The 22,955-nt window shown below is 39.3% G+C and overlaps 1 protein-coding gene across 6 annotated transcripts in view; it reads left to right on the top strand.

Moving 5' to 3' along the window:
- Positions 1-22,955, top strand: part of eya4 (EYA transcriptional coactivator and phosphatase 4) — a 343,216-nt gene that overhangs the window by 181,414 nt on the left and 138,847 nt on the right. For 5 of the 6 annotated variants that reach the window (XM_052024460.1, XM_052024456.1, XM_052024459.1 and 2 more), the window contains exons 3-4: positions 10,940-10,989; positions 22,262-22,386. In XM_052024460.1, the coding sequence (XP_051880420.1) occupies positions 10,940-10,989; positions 22,262-22,386 (175 nt within the window). The remainder of the gene's footprint in view (positions 1-10,939; positions 10,990-22,261; positions 22,387-22,955) is intronic. The other variant, XM_052024458.1, reaches the window with a different exon arrangement.

The raw sequence follows: 22,955 nt of genomic DNA, 5'->3' as shown, positions 1-22,955 counted from the left end.
AATTCATCTTAATCTTCTGGATGGGCCTCCCATGAGGGATCTTGTCAAGCACCTTACTAAAATCGATATAGACAACATCCACAGCTCTACCTTCATCAATCACCCTTGTCACCTCATCAAAAAACTCAATCAAGTTTGTAAGGCACAACTTACCCTGCATGAAGCCATGCTGACTGTCCCTAATTAGGTCATGGTTTTCCAAATGCTCATAAATCATATCCCTAAGGCTCCTCTCCAGTAACTTCCCTACCACTGACGCGAGACTCACTGGTCATTGACTCACTCACTGACATGAGACTCACCCCAGGATTATCCCTGTTTCCCTTCTTGAATAATGGAACAACATTAGCTACTCACCAGTCCTCCAGGACCTCGCCTGTGGCTAGAGAGGACACGAAGATATTGGTCAAGGCCCCAGAAATCTCATCTCTTGTCTCTCTCAATAACCTGGGGTATATCCCGTCAGGCCCCAGGGACATCCACCTTAATGCTCCTTAAGAGACCCAACGCTACCTTCTCCTTTATCTTGAAATGCCCTGGCATATTAGTATGCTCCCCACTGATCTTCCTATCCTCCACGTCCTTCTCCTTGGTAAATACCGTTGCAAAGTACTCATTAAGGACCTAACCCACATGTTCCAAGCACATGTTCCCTCCTTTATCCTTGAGTGGTCCTACCTTCCCACTAGTTATCCTCTTTATCTTGATGTATATATAGAATGCCTTGGAATTCTCTTTAATCCTACTTGCCAAGGACTTTTCATGACCCCTCCAGCCTTTCCTAATTCCCTTCTTGAGTTCTTTTCTGTCTTCTGTATAATCTTCAAATGCTCTGTTTGATCCTGGCATCCTAAGCTTTACATACTCTTCCTTTTTCTTCTTGACTAAATTCACCACCTCTCTCAACATCCAAGGTTCTCTTACCTTGCCATCTTTGTCCTTCCTTCTTACTGGAATATACCAGTCCTGTATTCTTTGCCCTAGTAATTCTCCCTAGTTCCTGCCTAATGCTCCCATAATTTGCCCTGCTCCAATCTAATACTCTCCCACAAGATCCATACTTATCTTTATCTATAGCTATCTTAAAATTAAGGAATTGTCGTCACTGTTCCCTAACTGTTCTCCCACTGAAAGGTCAGTCACTTGGCCAGGCTCATTACCCAACACCAGGTCCAGTATGGCCCCTCCTCTCATTGGACTATCTACATATTGATTTAAGAAACCCTCCTGGATACACCTAACAAATTCTGCCCCGTCTAAACATCTTACACTTAGGAGGTCCCAGTTTATATTAGGGAAGGTGAAGTTCCCCACGACAACGGCCTTATTAGTTTTACACCTTTTCCTAATCTGCCTGCATATCTGCTCCTCAGTGTCCCAGTGGCTATTGGGGGGTCTGCAGTATAATCCCATCAGAGTGATTGCACATTTCTTGTTTTAAAGTTCTAAAAACAATAATATATACTGATATTTTTCTTATCATAAGAACATAAGAATCAGGAGCACAACTCAGCCAATCAACCCCTCAAGCCTGCTCTGCCATTCAGTTATATTATGGCTGATCCAATCTTGGCCTCAATACCACTTCCGTGCTCTTTCCCCAAGCTTCTTGACTTGCTTGTAGTTCAAATGTTTGTTCATTTCTGTCTTGAATGTATTCAATGACTCCACCTCCACAACTTTCTGGGGTAAAAAAATACCAAAGATTCATGACCCCCTGAGAGAAGAAAATCCTCCTAATGAAACTACATCCCCTACTTCTAGATACCCCCAGTAGGAGAAACACCATCTCAGCATTCACCCTGTCAATCTTGCTCAGAAACTTCCATAAGATTATCTCTCATTCAGTTAAACTCCATTGAGTAGATGCCCAACCTGTTCAACATTTCTTGCTATGTCAACCCATTCATCCCAGGAATTTAACCTAGTGAACGTTCACTGCACTAGCTTCATACAAGTATGTTATTCCTTGAATATGGAAAACCAAGCTGTACATAATATTTCAGGTGCAGCACCCTATAAAGTTGCATCAAAACCTTTATACCTTAAAGCTCTTACAATATAGACCAACATTCTATTAATCTTCCTAATTGTTGGCTCTGACTGCTAGCTAACTTTCTGTGCTTCATATGCTAGGACTCTCAGATCCATTTGTATACCAACCATTTTTTATAGTCTCACTCCTCATCATAATTTGTTTTTTCATTCTTCCTTCCAAATCCTCATTTTATACTCAATCTGCTGACTCCTTACCCACTCACAAATTAGCTATATCCCTTGTAGGGTTTTAGTGTTCTCCTCAGCTTCCTAACTCACAGTACAGTTGGTCCCTTCATTAGATTTTTAGTATAGGTTATAAATGGTTGAAGCTCCAGCATTGATACCTGTAGCACCTGCCAGTTACTGATTTCCACTCCAAAAATGACCCATTTATACTAATTTTTAGTTTTTTGCTGGTTAGTTATCCTCTTAACAATATATTAGGCCTGACCTCTCCTGCAGTGCTCATTTAAGCATTTAGACTGTTCAGAAAGCCTTTCTCAGTTCCTTTATTCTGCAAAAAAGCTTTTAAATGTCAGTCTTTGGTGCTTTAGTGAACAATGACTTTATGCTGGTAATTTAATATTGTTTGCTTTTAAGCACTTGTTCCTTAGAGAGATCTCAAGTCCTGAGAGTCAGGATCTTTCACTCATTTATGTTTATTTATACAACTTTTTTTTTGCAGGAGTTTAAGATAATTGGTTACTGTAGCAGAACCATCTCGATGGTCATTCATACTTAAATATTGTAGTTAGAAAAGGTTGCTGACCTACTTACAGCAAGGATTGACTTTCTTTTCTCTTGTAATTATTAAAATTTTATTTTTTAACACCATTCATACATTGTATTTATATGTTAGTCATATTTTATTGCAACGCAGAAGCAGGCTATTTGGCCCATCAAGTCTATGATGGCTCTCAGGGCACACCGATCAATCCTGTAGACCCACTTGTATTCCTGTGACCTATTGTCTCTCACATGCACTTCAATTCCCTCTGATTCTCCTGGACCCTCCTAAGCGAGGAGCGATTCACAGAGACCAGTATATATTTCAGATATGGAGGAAACCAGAACATCTGGGAGAAAACCCACAAGGCCACAGGGCAAGTCTGCAAACTCCACAAAGACACCACCTAATGTTTAGATGGAATCTGAGTCACCGGAGCTGTGCAGCAGCAGCACTACCTGATGTACCACTGTGCCGCCCAATATGTAGCATTGTATTAAAATGCAACACAGTATTCTACTTTCCTTCATTGGCATACATTGACTGATTTAGCATGAAAATTACTCTTTTATTCAGCACCCTGGAGACATAACAGTTTTCAAAATACAGTCTCCCAGTGGCGAACCATCACCTCCTGGGAATTCCTATCAGGAAATTAATGAGATCCTTTTCCTCACATTAGATAATCAGTGTTAGAGCAATGGATTTGAGTTGGCATGATGCATTATACAATAATGGACAGGAAAAAGGAATTTAAGAAGATAACACTGTAGAGTACAAAGGATCAGGGTCTGCACTCCCATTCCCCTCTGCAACCTGCCACACCACCACTACTTCAACACCAACGCATTGATTTAAGTGGAGATTCCCCACCTGCAGAATGGGCATGGTATTTTTTGTAAAATTATTTTACATTAGATCAAATTTTTCATTGATCTGTATACAATTTAGTGTGTCTTAATTAACTTAATTACTTTTATTTATTTTTATTTAGAGAAGAATTTATCTAACCTTTAATATTTTTGGATGTCTGTGAATATCTGACATATAAAACAACTGAAATTATTTTCACAAACAACAAGATCAGTAGATTGTGGTCAAATGGTGTTCCAGAGCTTGATCAGGTAGTCTCAGGTAGTTTATACCTTGACACCATGATGTACTTAAACAAGTCTCAAGTATTTTTGAAGCACTGTCCATGTTGAGATTTTAAACAGGCCTACTTGTATAAAAGATCTCCCACTGTATAATCCAACCAAGAGTAGGATGTACTGCCAACATTTATTCCACAGTTTAAACTATCCAAAAAAAATTGTTTTTTTCTTCTCATTCGCTTGCTGATAGATCTGATGAGGTGCTAATTAATTGCTCTGTTTACTTATCAAACCACAGAGCAATGGAAAGCTTAGGGACTTATTCAATCAAAGCTCTTTTTTTTCTTGCTGATTAAGTTCTTTATCCAAAGAACAGAGTACATTTATATGAAGATCATATTAGGATGTTACACAATTTAAGAATGTCTCACTTTTCATTCATACGTTTAGTAGAAATAAGCATTCCTGTTCATTATTTGAAATTTACAATAAGTTCACATATACACATTCTCCAAATGATTATACAGCATTTAATTTAATGCAAACAAGTGATGCAATACATGAATATACCATGCCATAGTATCCCAGGATAGTTCAGTTACAATCTGCATGGGGACTTCTCTTTGTTTTAAATATTTAAACAAATGGGCAGAAGGTGATGAGTGAGATTCAGGTAAAGTCAAGGCAAGTTTTACCACCATCTCCTTGTTACTGCTGAAGGCTTTATTTTGGTGTCAAAGAAAGTAAAGGAAGGAGACTGAAGTGTGGACAAGGAATATTCTAATAACTTGCTTATACAGCAGCTTTGTTCAAAGAATGTATGGAATGGCATATTTTAATCTTATTTCACAAGATCACAAGACAAGGGAGCAGAAGTAGGTCATTTGGTCCATCGAGTCTGCTCCGAGGAAAAGGGAAAAAAGAAAAAGGAATGAGAAATATGGGGAGGGGAGGGGGGTGCAAAACAAACACACTATTCTAACCCCAATTTCCGGCCTTATCCTCAGATCCCTTGATACCCCGACTATTCAGATATATGTCTATCTCTTCCTTAAATGCCTCCAATGATCTGGCCTCCACTGCTGTACCTGGCAAGGAATTCCACAAATTCACCACCATCTGGCTAAAGAAATTTCTCCTCATCTCTGTTTTAAACCTGTACCCTCTAATTCTAAGATTGTGCCCTCTGGTCCTGAACTCACCCACCAAGGGAAACAGCCTAGCCACATCTATTCTGTCCAGTCCTTTCAACATTTTAAATGTTTCTATGAGATCCCCTCGCATTCTTCTGTACTCCAGTGAGTACAGTCCAAGAGCTGACAAACGTTCATCATACGTGAGCCCTTTCATTCCGGGAATCATCCTCGTAAATCTCCTTTGAACCCTCTCCAACATCAGCACATCTTTCCTAAGATATGGGGCCCAAAACTGTGCACAGTATTCCAAATGAGGCCTCACTAGTGCCCCGTAGAGCCTCATCAACACTTCCTTACTTTTATACACTATACCTCTCGAGATGAATGCCAACATAGCATTCGCTTTCTTTACCACCGATCTGACCTGGTGGTTAACCTTTAAGGTATCCTGCACGAGTACCCCCAAGTCCCTTTGTATTTCTGTACTTTGAATTTTCTCCCCTTCTAGATAATAATCTGCCTGTTTATTTCTGTTTCCAAAGTGTACAACTGCACATTTCTCAACATTGAATCTCATCTGCCATTTCCTTGCCCATTCTCCTAAACTATCTAGGTCTCTCTGCAACCTTTCTGTCTCCTCAATACTCCCTACTCCTCCACCTATCTTGGTGTCATCCGCAAACTAAGCCACAAAACCATTTACTCCATCATCCAAATCGTTAATGTACAAAGTAAAAAGAAGCGGCCCCAACAGCGACCCCTGCGGAACACCACTAGTAACCAGTAGCCAACCAGAACAAGATCCTTTTATTCCCACCCTTTGCTTCCTGCCAACCAGCCAATGCTCCACCCATTCTGTTATCCTACCTGTAATTCCATGACCTCTCATCTTATTAATCAGTCTCTTATGTGGCACCTTGTCGAAGGCCTTTTGAAAGTCTAAATACACAACATCTACTACCTCTCCCTTATCCACCCTACCTGTGATTTCTTCTATTTACATTTAACTATGTATTATTTTTAAAAATCACAATACTATACATGTATTCTGCCCATTATGCCTATAACCACAGGCTGAAGGAGCTACCAATTACTTCCACAGTTCTGATGATAGGTTATTGCTCTATAACATTAACTCTCTCCACAGATGCTGCCTGACCTGCCGAGTTTTAATTTCAGATAGCCAGCATCAGCAAATTTTTGCTTTTTAATTATTACAGCTCTCTTGCTCATTTGCCTTAGGCCTGCAAACATTTCCTTTTAAGGTGGGGATCCAGTTTCCTCTGAAGTTTACTCTTCAATCTGCTTCCACAGTTCTTTCATGGGAGACAGTTGCCATGTACTATTTTTAGTTTCAGTTATAGAACCTACTTAGACATCATCCCCTTGCCATCAACTTTTTTGTCATTATTAGTGGTTGCAAAATCCAGATGCATATTTGTAATTTCTGAAGTAGAATAATACTGCACAGCTAAGTTTAAGAAAATGTGTGGTTCAAGTTCACTCTCACACCCATGCTTTCCACATTATGGTCCATCTGTAGGCCCCTCAGATTTTGCAATTCCAATATACACTTCAGTGATGCAGGAAATAATTATCTTTTTTCTCCCCCTTCCCCTCTCCAACTCCCAATAGTTTACTTTGATCTAACTGAGATTAGAAAAGGCAAAACCTTTCTGCAACTGCCAGTCGATGTTAGAATCCAGTCTCAGTGTTCCCTCATCAGAAGTGCAACATTTTCATTCATTCTAAAAGACATAACCAATGTGTAACTGCTTTTTGGAATATTGCTACATTGTTTCAAAATATGGAGCTAATATACTTGCTGTTTCTGTATGTACAGTACTATATTGCTCTGTTCTTGTTTATAAGTGTAGCCTTGGGTGTAATGAAAGATAGTGCCTCTCAACATACAAAATGGATTCAATGTGTGAGAGAATATTATATTACATATTCAAAAGGCATGTTTTTGAAACATTTTATTTACAGTGTGATAATTTTCTGGGCTAATAGAGTTTTTGTGACATTTGCATAGACTTCATAGCACTTCCAATGTGTACCGTTGTATGTTTACAGTAGTTCCCTCATACATCAAATTATACACATGAGACTGGACTGCTTGCCAACATTACCAAGTACAGTACTATAAGCATGAACAGTCTGCAGTCTTGGCAAATGCCACTTGCGCAAATATGCCTAACTGATGGGCATTTATTTTCATGTCATTTCAAGATTTTTCATTCTGAATACTCAGTCTGTTGGAGAATTTACAACTGTTGCTTTTGTATTATGATTTTTGTGAGTTCTGCATGTTTTCACTATTCAACTAGAGATACAAATATACACCCTGCACTTACATTTATGCTCATTTTGATATATCTGTAATAAATCAGTACAATACCAATTCAGTAGTATTATCATTAATAAGGCGTGTTTCTGTTAATGTATCATTGTACTGCACAGCTGTGAATCATAGAAAGATACAGAACAGAAACAGGCCCTTTAGCCCACCAACTCCATATCGTTCTATCAAGCACACATTTTTACACTAATCCTACCTTCACCAATGTTATTCTCCCCAGATTCTACCACTCACCTACACACTAAGGGTAATTTACAGTGTTCAATAAACCTATCAACTGACACAGTTTTGGGATGTGGGAGGAAACCAGAACATCAGGAGGAAACCCATGCAATCACAGGGAGAATATGCAAACTCCACACAGACAGCACCTGAAGTCAGGTTTGAACCAAGGCTGCTGGAGCTATGAGGCAGCAGTTCTACTGCTTGCAAATTTCCAATAAATTATTAACTTTTTGTCAGTGCAAACCAGTTTCAGTTGTGAAGAAAATTCTGTTGAATTGGCATGAACAGGTTGATTCTGGAAAGAGCAACAAACAATCTGCTGGAGGAAATCAGTGGGTCGAGCAGCATCTGTGGGGGGAAAGAATTTGTCGACGTTTCAGGTGATGCAGGGCTTCGACCTTAAACGTCAACAATTCCTTTCCTCCCACAGATGCTGTTCAACCTGCTGAGTTCCTCCAGCGGATCGTTTGTTGCTCATCAGTTCTGGAAAGAGCTTCAATACATCCCCAACCCCCAACCCATCCCACTTCCCATTCTGTGTCCCACAATTAGAGAAAATAAAATCAATCAGGTTTCTGATCCTGACTTAGTGGCCCATAATGGTATTGGATTGTTGACCAGAAGATCAACTACTTGATCAATCCTGCCTCATGTTCTAATGACAATAACAGCATGATTAAACATTTTGTCACCCTACTTCCCATTGACTACCTCCCTACCAAACCCCTTAAGGAGAATCAAAACAGGAAAGCTCCAGGAAAGTGCCCTTGATAGTCAGCCGTGTCTATTGATTAGCTAGCTTGCTAATCTACACAATGTGGTTTCTGACTTTAAAAATGGCAGCAAGTTGTAGCAATGGAAGTGTCCACCAGAACATGAGAAGAGAAATGCAATACCTCAGTATTACCTCTCTGCTTGGTTGGACTCACCGAATTACAAGTTTAATACAAGTTGTTTCAGTGACCAACCGGGCAAGGCAGATCAGGCATTGTCAGCAGAGAGAGAAACAAAGTTAGTGTTTCAGGTCACTAACATTTCATCAGAACTGGAAAAGTTAGCGATAGAATAGATTCCAGGAAGGGAAGAACAAAAAGAACAGTTTTAAATAAAACACAACTCTGTTTCTTACTAAGAAAAATATTCTTACCTCTGCTTTATGCTAAGCAGTCTGTACACAATGAGGTATGAACAGAAAAGAAATGATTTGTATTCGTTTAAAATTAATTCTGTACAAAACAAATTGTGAAGTCAAAATTCCATCCAGTTTCAAAACGTTATGCTTTGAATGTGTATTGAAACCATAAGATGTAGAGGCAGGACTAATCCATTACATGAGAAAATAAATGAAATACCTCAGTGCTTGCTTTCTGCTTGGATAGTCTCACTAAAGAACAAGGTTAATGCAGGCTTTTACATTGAATATTCAGGCAAGAGCAGAGCAGAGGAAAAGCATAGCTGATCAGCCATTGTCAGTGGAAAGAGAAATGTTATTGTTTCAGTTGGCTAACATTTCATCTGAGTTGGAAAAAGTTAGCTATATGATAGACTTTAAGCTAGAACTGGTAAAGAAAGGTGGAAGGGAAGGGAAGAGCAAAGGGAAAACTGTGAAAAAGTAGACCTTCCTTTTTGTTTATTTCAACACACCTTCTCTCCTTTCCCCAACTCTCTACACCTCCACACCTTTTCCTGTCTGGTGCGCTTGCTTAAAATCTTTCACATCTCAGATGTTTCTCAGTTAGCAATTGTTATTGGCCTGAAACAATAAGTTTCCACAGTTGCCCACTGATCTATTGAGTGTTTTGAACATTTTATGTTTTTATTTTACACGTCCAGCTTGCACAGTATTTTGCATTTTTAGAAGGAAAGGCGTAACTTGATGCTCCTGTGAGCTGTGGGCAGTATCACTTTCCATTTTAAATATTGGACCTTTCAACTGGTTTGTTATCTCCTTTCTTTCTCAGTACAACACTCCCTCACCAATATAAAAATGAATTTCACATTATAATGAGTTGGGAGAAATGTTTGGATACTATTAGAGTCATGGAGTCATAGAATTATACATCCCGGAAACAGGCCCTTTGGCTCAACACATCCACACCAATGAATGTACCTTCCTGAGCAAGTCCCATTTGCCTACATTTGCCCCATGTCCCTCTGAGCCTTTCCTATCCATTTACCTGTCCAAATGCCTTTTAAATGTTGTAATTGTACCTGCCTCCACAGCTTCCTCTGGCACTCGTTCCATATACCCACAACCTTCTGTGTGGAAAAACTTGCCTCTTGGGTCCCCTTTAAATCTTTCCCCTCTCACCTAAATGCTGTGCCCTCTAGTTTTAGATTCCCCTACCCTGGGAAAAAGACTGTGACCGTCCACCTTATCTATGCCACTCACGATTTTATAAACCTCTATAAGGTCAACCCTCAGCCTCCTTCGTTGTAGGGAAAACAGTTCCAGCTTATCCAATCTCTCCTCATAACTCAAGCCCTCCAGTTTCTGCACCCTGTCCAGCTTAATCACATCCTTCCTATAGTATGGTACCAGAACTGCACACAGTATTCAAGGTGCGGCCCTATACAGCTGTAAGCTGATGCCCCAACTTCTGTACTCAGTGCCCCGTCCGATGAATGCAAGCATTTCATACACCTTCTTCGCCACTTTGTCTACTGTGTCACCACTTTCAGGAAACTATGTACTTGTAATCCAAGGTGTAACTGATCTACGTTACCCAGGGCCTTGTCATTCACTATGCAAATCCTGCACTGGTTTAACTTCCAAAAATGAATCACTTTGCACTTGTCTGAGTTAAGTTCCATCTGCCGTTACTTTGCCCACTTTCCCAGTTGATCTGGATCCTATTGTAACTTTAGGTGAGCTTCGTCACTGTCCATCACACCACCAGTTTTGGTGTCATCCACAAACTTACTAATCATGCCACCTTCGTCAATATATATGACACACAGCAGGGGACCCAACATCGATCCCTGCGGCACACCACTGGTCACAGGCCTTGAATCTGAAAAAAAAATTCCTCCACCCCTCCACTACCATCCTCTGACTCCTTCTAGCAAGCCAACTTTGTACCCAGCTGGCTAGCTCACCCTGGATCCCATGTGATTTTACCTTCCAGACTGTTATTGATATGAAATAATGATTCATACTGCTTAGTATTTTATATTTGTGCTAGAAAGTTTAATAAAATGTTTAAAGAAGATTCCATGAAGAAAAATAGCTTTCCAAAAAGAAATACGTTATTTATGGATAATCCTTTTTCTTTTGCTATCTTTACCATGTGTAATTGAAGGAAACTGAAGTCACTTCATGATTTAAATAATTGGTAAATATTTATATTTGCAGATAAAGAAAACGCAGCCAGATTCAGATGTTACAGAGCCTCAGAACTCCAGGTAATGCAATTATTTCTGCATTTTTATGTCTGTAAGTAACTGAGCAGTAAAATAGCAATTGTTACGTCGTACCTACTGCAGACTAATTATATGAGAGTTTGTCCCATTGTTTAACTAATTGTAAAACACTAAATTTCAGCTTAATAACCAAAAGAAGGTTTGCAGATGGTAAGGAGGCAAAGGTTATTTAAAGGGACTCTGTTGGAAGAATTCTTGAAGTGAAAATTTTTAGTTTTGACTCAGCCCTTCCTCAACTATTGAGATCATATATTAATGTTTTAAATCCAATTAGCAAATCTGTATTCTGCTATTTACCATCTTATGCAGTCTGCACGTTACTTAAATTTTAGTTTTACTTCGCATGTTTGTGAATTTAAATCAAATTAAACAAGGTTATCTTTCCCATTTTTAAGTAGAATTGTGTATATTGTGTAATATTTTTATTTTGTTGCATCGAACAAAACAACTGATTGAGTCATAGAGCCATACAGCACAGAAATAGGCCCTTCAGCCCAACATATCCATGCTGACCATCCAGACTAATCACATTTACCAGCACTTAGTTGGTAGCGTACTCTGCATTGGAGATTCAAGTGCCCGTTCAAATGCTTCTTATATGTTGCGAGAGTGCCTGCCTCCACCATCTTCTCATGCAGTGGGTTCCAGATTGCAACCCACTCTGGGTGAGAAAATTCCTTCCTCAGATCCCTTCTAATCCTTTTACTCCTCACCTTAAACCTGTGGCTACTGGTCTTAGACACCTCAACCGTTGGGAAAGATTTCCTACTATCTGCCCTATCTGTGCCTTTCATAATTTTCTATACCTTGTTAGGACCCCCTTAGCCCCCTCTGTTCCAAGGAAAACAAACCCAGCCTGTCTCTCCTCATAACTGAAACATTCCATCCTAGGCAACATCCTGATGAATCACCTCTGCCTCCTCTCCAGTGCAATCACAAAGTGTGGTGATCAGAACTGTCTACAGTACTTCAGCTGTGGCCTAACCATTGTTTTATAAAGTTGTACCAAGACTTCTCTGCATTTACATTCTAAGCCCTAACTAATGAAGGCAAGCATTCCATGTGCTTTTCTCATCACCCTGTCTACCTGTGCTGCCACCTTCAGAGATCTTTGGACTTGTACACCAGCACCAACTGATGAAAACATTTCAGAGTAAATTAATAAATCTATGTAAAATTTTCATAAAAATAAATAGATTTTGTGATAGAAACAGCTTCTTCAACTGTTCAGTATTCCATAGGACATATCGTAAGCACTACTGTCATTCAGGGAAGCTGAATATCACAGAACACAATTGTAAAAATTTACAAAAGGTGGCCATTTAGATCATTGCATTCGTGACAGCAAAAACAGAGCTTTTAGATTCCACCCGCTTCCCAACACAAAGTCCATAGCCCACAACCGTATACTGTGTAAAAGTAATGAGGCTTTCTGCCTCCACCACACTTTCAGACAGTGAGTTTCAGGCTCCCACTACTATTACATTAAGCTCTTCAAGCGAAATATTTTTCTTCAACACCTAACGAAGCTTTCTACCAGTTAAATCACTGCCCCCTAGTTATTAACCTCTTTGTCAAAGAGTTTTTTTTAGTTATTTATAAGATGCTGCCATTGCTGACAAGGCCAGCATTTATTGTCCATCCCAAGTGACCCCTTGAGAAGGTGGTGGTGATCCCAGTCCTTCTGGTGAAAATACTCCCACAAAGTTCCATGATTCAGGCCCAGCACTGATAAAGGAATGGCAATATACTTCCAAGTCAGGAAAGTGTACAACGTGGAGGGGAACCTGCAGGTGGTAGTGTTCCCATACACCCTCATCCTACTTTGTGGTACAGGTCGCAGGTTTGGAAGGTCCCATTGGAGTCACCTGGGCTTATAAAAGCTTTGCATTTTGTTGACGGTACGCACAACAGCAATATCAGTGGTGTAGGAAATGAATGGTTGGCATGGCAGATGGAATGCCATTGTTTGGGATGATGTTGAGCTACTTAAGTTCTTTTCTAGCTGCACTCATCCAGATAAGTAAAGGATATTTTGTCACACTCCTGATTTGACTTCTCTCTTAGTCCCACTGGGTCAAAGGTGGATTTGTTCCACTCCAGTTTTGTGGATCTTGAGGTGGCAGATGAGGCAAATGTAGGATCCACAGGCTCTGCTGCAGGTGGGGCAGGATTTTCTTGATGGAGTGAGCAGGTGGGTCATTTGAAAGTTGACATATTCCTTCAACCGATTTTTTTTTCTGGGCTTCTGTGTGCCTCAGCCACCCAGCGTCCCTTCTCAGCCATTGCTAAAGGATGCCTCTCACCAAGGGTGCATGGTGTTTTCTTCAGGGCCAAAGGGTGAGGGACACTATGGAGGGGAGATATGTATGGTGGGGGTGAGGTGGGAGGGAAACAAGGCATAGAGTATGAAGAGTGGGGAAGGGTGCCCATTGCATTTAATGAAGGAGGAGGCTAAAGTGCAGGTTACAAGATGGAGGGAGGTGGAAAATAAAACTTGAGGGAAAGGGTCGGGGCGAGGTTTAGAGGTCAGGAGGTGAATGAGAGGAGATTAGGGACAGGAAGCAATGAGAGTGAGAGAGGACAAGAGGAGTGCAGGCGGAGTAGGGAACTAGGAAGAGGCAATGCACAAGGCCATCTATGCCTGAGCCGTGCATGCAAGATGTGTGCGTGTGTGTGGACAGGAGCAAGCATGTGTCCATTTCTGTGTGTTTGTTAGCACATAAATGGACATGTGTAGGTGCTGTCAACAAAGGTGAAAGTCTGGTCTCCAGCCATCTAAGTCTCCTTTGCGACTGGATTAAGACCTCACAATTGGAATTGGTTTATTATTTTACATGTACTGAGGTACAGTGAAAAACTTGCCTTGCATGTCGTTCATACAGATCAATTCATTACACAGTGCATTGAGGTAGTACAAGGTAAAACAATACAGAAAGCAGAATAAAGTGTCATAGCTACAGAGAAAGTGATGTTCAGGCAGACAATAAGGTGAAAGGTCATAAAGAGGCAGATTATGAGGTCAAGAGTCCATCTTATCACACTAGGGAACCATTCAATAGTCTTATAACAGCAGGATAGAAGCTGTCCTTGAGCCTAGTGGTACGTGCTTTCAGGCTTTTGTATCTTCAGCCCAAAGAGAGAGGGCAGAAGAGAGAATGTCCAGGGTGGGTAGGGTCTTTGATAATGCTGGTTGCTTTGCCAAGGCAGCGAGAAGTATAGACATGGAGGGACACTGGTTTCAATGATGTGCTGAGCTGTGTCCACAACTCTCTGCAGTTTCTTGCAGTTATGGGCAGAGCAGTTGCCATACCAAGCCATGATGCATCCAGATAGGATGCTTTCTATGGTGTACCGATAAAAATTGATGAGGGTCAAAGGGCACATGCCAAATTTCTTTAGCCACTTGGTCACTTAGCAGTGCAAAACTTAGGTGCAAAAATTATTCCACTTTAAAATTATTCATGCAAAGACAACTTCCATCCCTGAATATGAAGTTTGGGATCTTCATGGACAGGAACCTTATGGACAGCCCATCCGCAGCAAACCTGAACATTGCTGCTAACTTGTGGCATGTAGATTAAAGGGTAACTACGTAGAGTCAGGAGATTGGCCAGTCATTTTAGGATACTCACATCTGATCTGCTATCATGACCAGAGTTTTTATGTGGCTGTCAAAGTTAAGGTTCTGGTCAATGGTGACCTGCAGGATGCTAAAGATAGGGAACTTGATGATGGCAATGTCATTGAATGAATGTCAAGGTTGGGTGATCAGAATCTCGCTTGTTGGAGATGGTTTTTTGCCTGGCACTTGTGGGGCATGAATGTTACATCCCTCTTCTCAGCCCAGGCCTGAACATTGTCTAGATCTCTGGATAAACATTTATGGACATCTTTATAGTCTGTTACAATGGAATTAAACATTGAGAAGATAGCAGCCAACATTGCCACTTCTGACTTTATAATGGAAGGAAGGTTTTTGATGAAGCAGCTGAAGATTGTTGGGCTTGAGACACTGCCCCAGGGAACTTATGCAATGATATCTTGATCTAGTCTGATTGACCTTCAATGACCACAACTTTCCTTTCTTTGTGCAAGCCAATGGAATTCTCTTGATACACATTAACTTTAGTTTTACCAGTACTCCTTGATGCCACACTTCATCAAATGCTTCTATGATATGTCTTCTAAGGGCAGTAACTCTCACCTTCCCTCTTTTGTCCACAAAACAGAAAAGTAAGTGCCAGTTGATAACACTGCCAACAAGACCTTCCATCATTTTGTTGATGATTAAGGGTGGCAATCAGCAAGATTAGATTTATCCTGCTTTATGTGGACAGGGTGTACTTGAGTAATTCTCCACATTGTCAGGTAGATGTCAGTGTTGTAAACATACTGGAACAACATACCTTGTTCTGAAGTCCAAGTTTCCTGTGATGACAGAGACCTCAGTAGAACAATCATCCACTCCTGGCTGAAAATAGTTGCTAATACTTCAGCCTTGTTTTTGGAAGCCTCGTGGTGGGCTTCACTATGGTAGAGGATGGAGATGTTCTGGGAGCCTCTTCCTTCAGTTAGTTGTTTAATTGACCACAACGGCTGGATTTGACATCAAACTTTGATCTGATCTAATATATGTGGGATTGCTTAGTCCTATAATTTTCATGCTGCTTTTACTGCTTAGTGCTCATGTAGTCTTGTGTCAGGTTGGCATTTCATTTGTAGGAGTGACCTGCTGAACTCATTGAATCAGGTTTGATCCACCGGCTGGATAGTAATGATCAAGGGAGGAATTTGCCAGGCCAGCCCTCTAGATTGTGGTGGAATATGATTCTATTCTCTTAATTCCCTACAGTTTAACATGTATCACCACTCCCAAATACATAACCTCACCAGACTGAATTCCATCTGTCATTTTTGTATCTGCTAACCATCTCATTGATATCTTTATTCAAGCACTTTGTTAGTTTTAGTCTAATTGGCAAAAGTCTTAATCATGGCCCCAACATTTAAGAACATTTTTTACCAAATAAAGCAAGGGGCCTAGTATTAAGCCTTGGGGAACTCTATTGATTACAGCTGTCCAGTCACTAAAACTCCCATTTTCCATTTTAAGCTTTGGTTTCTATCACTGAGTGTACTTTTTAATGCAACTTGTCATTTCCCCTTGGATACCATCCATGGGCCTTTATTTTCATAATCAGTCTGTCATGTTAGTCTTTGTCAAACATTTTGTTAAAATATATGTGGACTACATGATGTCTTTTGCCCTCATCAACCCTCCTTGCTACCTCCTTATCGATAACTAGCCATTACAATTATAACATTCCAATGCAACCATTTATTATCCATTCACATGATCAGTGTGTAACATTCAGCTGTCAAATAAAACAAACTGCTTCAGGTGCAACTATTGGTGAGTTCTTTGCGTATTCATTGCACCACCTAGTCAGAATAGTCAGTTCGACATATTCCAAATCAGCTTTTATGCACTACTAGCTTTTCAGATGTATCATAGTAAGCTGTTTAAATTTAGATTCACTTGCAGGGTAAGTGACTAAATGGGTTGAGGTATTAATAATACTGATTGACTATTTTTGTTTAAGCACTTTACAGAAGTCCTGATCCAAGCAAACCAGTTCATTTATCAGATCTCAGCTGCATATCAGCTCTTCTCTTGTTACCTAAATGCATTTGAAAATAGATGAAGATATTGAAAAGATGCGGCAGGGTCATTTTAATGGGTCGTGAGTTGCAGATTATTGCTTTTCTGTCGGCCGGTTATTTTTATACTGTTTTAACCTTTGGAATGCCAACCATACCACTTAATGTATCAACAATAAACCAGAGCACCAAGAACTAAACCATCCCTAAGTGGATCTGTTTAGTGAACCATACAATAAAAGGAAAATACAAACCTGTTTTACTGTAACATCGTGTCATTTGGCTTCTCAGATGTTAAATTTAGTAAACTCAGCTGATCACTATCTAGAATTTATACAGCAGGATATTTTTTACTAAGAAAAAATCAGGCAAATGATTGAAGATATCTTTTTGCCTAAAATGTCTGCATTTTGTTTATGTACTGGTGACCTTTGCTAATATGAGTAAACCTATGTTTATACTTAATAAAATGTGCTGTAGTCATACGCATGAGTTTGGACCATAGGATCTACAAATTTAAAATTGCATGATAAGTATGTCTCTGTGGCAAACTATAGCTGACAATTAACAAAATCTTTATAAAAAGCCAAATTCAATATCCTTTCTAATATCTATGCAACCAATATTAAGCAGTGAAACATAAGGTTACTTTAACCATTTAATGTATGAATCAGATACTACCTTTGTTATGAAATTAATTACACCATTTGCCCTCAGTCATGCAGAAGTCAAAATGATTGTTCCACAGTAGAATACTTCCAACAAGCTGTTCTTTCCAAGAGGAAGTTTACTGGACTGTTTCAAACCCACTTAAAAACAATTTCACATGAAATGCTCCAGGGACAATATTTTTACCCTTTGGTAAATTTATTTCCACTCATAGAAGCCATTGTCTTAATTTAACCATTATTTTTGTTATCTTAATGGCAAAATTAGTGGTAGTAATTGCCAGTTTTGCCACAGGGCAAGATTGCTTTATGGGATTTCGTTAATGCCATTATCAGAGAACTGGCCAATCAAGCTCATCTGCAATAATGTTTCTGTTGTATCTCACATGTAATGTAATGTCACTTAACTAAGACTGGGGAATAATGACCAAGTCTGGTTGCCCAGTTTCAGGCAACAGTAACCTGTAGCAAATTAGTCCAAACAATGATTATGTATTACTGTTTTGAAAGCTTGTAACAGTAGAACCAAATTGTTTTTTTATATAATTAACTACTAAGTTTTGAATTCAGAAACCACAAACCACAAAACTACAAACCTCCATTTAACATTTGCTTACATTTAGAATTTTATATTTTAATTCATTTCTTGGTCATTTCTGGGTTAGTGATCACAATATAGAAACAGGTGGGTGTACTTAGACTACTCCCAGACAACATTTTGCTACTGACACAATAACGAAAATTTTACTATCACAATATCAGCAGCATTCATATTGAACATTTGTATTGTACAGTGCCAAAGTTTACCACTTTTTTTGTTGAATTGACTCCAGACCAGTGGGAGTGCTATATGGTACTCACATTTTGTAAAGTTTCGCTAAGGACGTTTAACAGACAACAGCAATATTTAATTTAAAATTAGTTACCAATTTCATTTAGTTTGAGAGGGCAAAATAAGGGAGCAGTGCAGAAAATGGCAAAGCTGACAGCTGCCAGTTCCCTCACAGCTGCATGACATTTTGCTGATTTGGCCATGTTACAATTGTGGGAAACATATCCTCCATTACAAAATACTCCAAATAAAACACCTGAAGTAACGATTTACACTCAGAGTGTTATATTGCAGAAATAGACCAGGATTATGTCTAAGAGGAAATTTTCTCAGCCTCCAGCCATAGAGTGGCTCAGAATAAAAGCTTACACAGTAGATGGAACAGTACCAAAATGTATTTAAGCATCATCAGCCCCTGTCTAGAATAAATTAGCTCATCAAAATATATAAATATTAAATACTACTGGTCCTTTCATGATATGATTATAAAATATAAAGTTTAAATAATCTGCTTGTGTAGGATTGTTGTTTCACCTGTGAATATAATTTGGGGTGGCTAAGTGAAATGCCACAATAGCACGCATTCTTCTTAACTCAACAACTTTGTTAACCCTCATATGTTATTCAATGGATTGGTCTTTCCAGTGTCATCATTAATTTTACTTACATTACCACAGTTTATTTGTAATTTAGAAGGTGACAATTATTGACATTGTAAACTAATATCAATTTTTATCCTAGCAGACTGCAAAATTGCATTTAAGAAATCAAAAACTTTGCTAAGCTGAAGGAAAGTAAAAACAAATGCTCAATATGCTTGTCACCGTCTCTGCTGCTGTAATGCTTATTGGCATGGAAGCTCCTGTTAAAGTTAGCATCATTTGGATTTTGGGATGGGCCACTGTGACTGTTGGATTGGCTTCCTTCATGTGGAGTCACTGATCCATTCTGCTTACTACTGACTTGATGTGCTGTGTGCCTAATTGAATTTTTGAATGGAATTGCTTGTAAACTATGCCTGCAAATGAGTGGAATCTCTATCTTTAACTTGTTCCTTTCTACCAAAAAAAAGCTCATTTTTCAGCAGCGTAGGGTGTAAAATGGTACAGTATGGCATTCTGCTGCTCTTTCCCTCCCTCCAACTTCCTGTCCAAAGAGGACCTGTGCAGTTCACGTGGCAAAGACCTCACAACAACTACACCACAACTACATCACTTGAAAACAAATCAGAGCTTAAAGGTTCTCCTCACGGCAGCCACAGAATACCTGCAGAAAAGGCTGCCATGGAGGTGAAGGAAATCACAAGGGAGAGGGACACAGTGATCCCCAGTGTGTTGGGGTAACCCCCACAAGATGATCTGGCCTGATTAGCTCCCTTTCCACAAATAGCACCGAACCATTGTGGGTTGCAGTTGATCAAGGGTTAAATGCTCTTAGCATGCAACGGAAATGGTTCAAACAAGAAGGTTTCAATCAGTGAAGGGAGCACAATTTGATCTATAATGCAGACCCTTGAAATTTGAGGGTGGAAGATGCTCTGATGTGTGTTCCTTCTCATTTGCAATATCCCCGTTTTTCTGTGAGTAGTAGAGGAAATGTAAAACCTCTGTCATCGTTGGGTGAGCAATTGATGGTGGACAAATGCTAGCTGTGCTAAAGAGAATCACACCTGGGATATTTTCCCAATGGATGCAGTTTCACCTGGATGTGATTACTACCCCCAAATAAAACCACTTTAATGCACATAGAATTAGGGGTAGAGGAACCAATTTCCAGGCTACCATTTTCATTATGTCAATCCAGCATATGTCTTTCAGAATTATTTATCTGGTGATAATACCCTTGTCCTACAGTGATGACCTATGATTCCAGTAAGACATCCACAGATAGATAACATATATGTTAGTAAACAGACCATGTGCATTTGAGTCAACAGACTCCTCAGCCGCATCTCAGATGGCAGAACTGCCACCTCTGAATCAGAAGGTGGTAGCTTCAAGTTCACTAGGCTGAGACCACATCCAATATTGAGGATATGTACTGGCCTGTGGGAGCAGGAGCCTGTTGGATGAGACATTAAATCAAGACTCACTTGCCCCCTTAGCTGGATGACTACATTGCAAAGAGGAGCAGGTACTGACTAAGATTTATCCTTCAGCCAACATCAATGCTGTTTGCGGGATCTTGCTCTATGCAAATTGGCTTCCACGTTTTCTACATCACAAAAGTGACTACACCTCACAACTACTTAACTTCCCTTAAAAAAAGGTTTGCCGCATCCTGAGATGTACTTACCAGGTAGATTAACAGGGGACACTGGCAGTTTCCCACTGCCAGGAGAGTTTAACCCATTGTGCAGTATATCCACATTCATGTTACTTTCCTGTATTCTGCACCACATTTCCATGGTGAAATAACTCGTATTTCCTGAAGCTGAATCAGATGTTGATGAAGCAAAGAGGAGAGCAGCCTATCCCCAAATCAGAATGGAGCAGGAGAGCTTTTAGCCCACAACTCTGGGTGGAGACGCTTACTAAAAGATGAGTGTTTTGTGTCATCAAACAAATATGTAAACAACATTCTTCCCCTTAAACTTTTATCTTCGTCTTCCTCCATCTGGCTCACAAAAACCACAATACGGAATTCACATTCTCCATCTGTCAGTCATGTTCATTCAAATGTAAACTCAAACAAAATCAAACTTTTTCTATGTGATCGGACAGGACTGTTCACATCCAAGTGCCTTCCTCCAGAGTGTCTGTATTTGAGGTGGTGACTGAGAGTGTGAAATTTAGTGATAGTGTATTTTTATCATCAGTATCTTTTGCTGTCCCTCCACTGCATAAGCTGGTTGCATTTTTTTCGTTATCTGAAAGGATGAAGATGTAGGGATAAACGTGGTATTCAATGTTTGATGCAGAAATGCGGTGAGAATGTAAGAAGTACCATCACTTGCTGATCTAGTATTCTGTGAATCATATGCTGCATGGATCTGTAATTTTCCAGTGTGTCCTGCTGGAGATTAAGCTTCTCTGCTTATTGCATTGACTCATAAAATTGTCCCAGATTTGTTACTATTTTCTTACTGGTTAGGGAATAAAGTGCAATCTTTAATTTGTAATTTGCATAGTAGATGACCTTGCAGAAGTAATTTGAGTTGTGTCCTTTGGCAGATAATAAAAAATTAAAACCTGATGTAATCTCTTTACTGTATGTTCCTGTATCAGCTCCCAGCCCCTCCAGACTGAGTCTTCATTTGTGTCACATTCAAAGACAAGGCAATTATGCAAAAATAGCAGATGTATATCTAGCTCCTGATCATTTAACCCTGCATATATAGAAACTAGACTGGCCTGTTCACAGAGTTCAATGGTTCTGCACATGTACAGAACTTTACACTTGTCTCCTAAAGCACAGATCTACCAAAGCTGTAAATTCTATCATAGTTTAATATTTTCAGTGGAATCTCAATTGTTTAGTGGGATTTGAAAGTAAAATCCATGCATACTGGATTGTGGTCATTTCAAAGTTTGTAAAGAAAACAAAACAAAAAAGGTTCCCTCATTTTTTTGATCTCAAACACTTGAATTGATTTGGAAAGAATCTTAGGTTGAGATGCTTCTCGTGGTATAGAAAATCTTACTTTGACTGCTAATAGTCAGCCTGTCCTTTTCAAGGACATTTCAAAGGCATAAGTGTGACGTAATTTTGAGTGGAAATCAATGCTTTTGTTTGAAACCACTGCAATAGAGAATTCTGTTACAGTTATTGCATAAATGAAATGTGATACAATAAAAGGAGCATAAAATGTATCTTGGCCAACATAGTGGTTTCTTAGCAAGGTCCTCCACATTTAGGCATATCAGGAAATGTTAACATGAAAAATAAAAGATTATTTTCCTTGAACCAAATAAATCCAGTTACCTAAGAACACACAATTATCCCCAACAATTATGATTTCAGTCTTTAATTGCTACACAATAATGATCAACATGTTTTTCTTGAAGTACTAAGAGCTATGCTCAATGATGTTGTTATGTTGAATATTTTACTCACAACTATGATGTAAGAAATGTTCATGTCCTGGCAGGTCTATGGAAATGCAGGACCTAGCAAGTCCGCACAGTCGAGTGAGCAGTAGTGATACTTCTGCTGGCTCAAAACTGGACAAGGCCAGCCTCAGTAACACTTCAATTATATCAAATGGAACAGCAGGTGAGTTGTGGCAAATGTCTTTTCCACATTTCCCACTTTTGTTTATATTCTTTACAGTTGCTTTTGATTTTACTTTTACTACTTGTCTTTTTCAATGATAACAAAGGGAGAGAACTATCCTACACTTTCTCTAAGGAGATATGGAGCTTCGTCAAAAATGCAAAACTGTCAGCCTTTTGTTTTAAACATTTTAAACACTTAGTATCAAAACTGGTACATGCTAATAAATAAGTGCAATCATACAAGTGATAATAATTATAAAATATATCTGTAGTCTCTTACTATTTTATTTTTTGATTAAAACCACTTATCTTTTGATATATGTTGTCAAAATATCTGTATCTCCTGGCAGTTAACAACACAGGTACCACTGCTTGAAATATTCCAGTGGTAAAGTATGTCATGTGGCATATTTGAAAATATTCCCCTACCAGATATCTGAAAACTCAAGGTAGATAATAACAGCGATGTTCTCCTCAGTGGACTGTGCTTCACAGGCTTTCCTGCATTTTGCTTCGACGTTTTTCACAATTAAGAAGTCTGTTGAAATTTGAGTTTGGTTTGAAGAA

Source organism: Pristis pectinata, chromosome 10 (assembly GCF_009764475.1).
Source record: "Pristis pectinata isolate sPriPec2 chromosome 10, sPriPec2.1.pri, whole genome shotgun sequence".
Taxonomy (NCBI): Eukaryota; Metazoa; Chordata; class Chondrichthyes; order Rhinopristiformes; family Pristidae; genus Pristis; species Pristis pectinata.
Note: the sequence above shows the minus strand (reverse complement) of the source record. Positions and strands in the feature narration are given on the sequence as shown.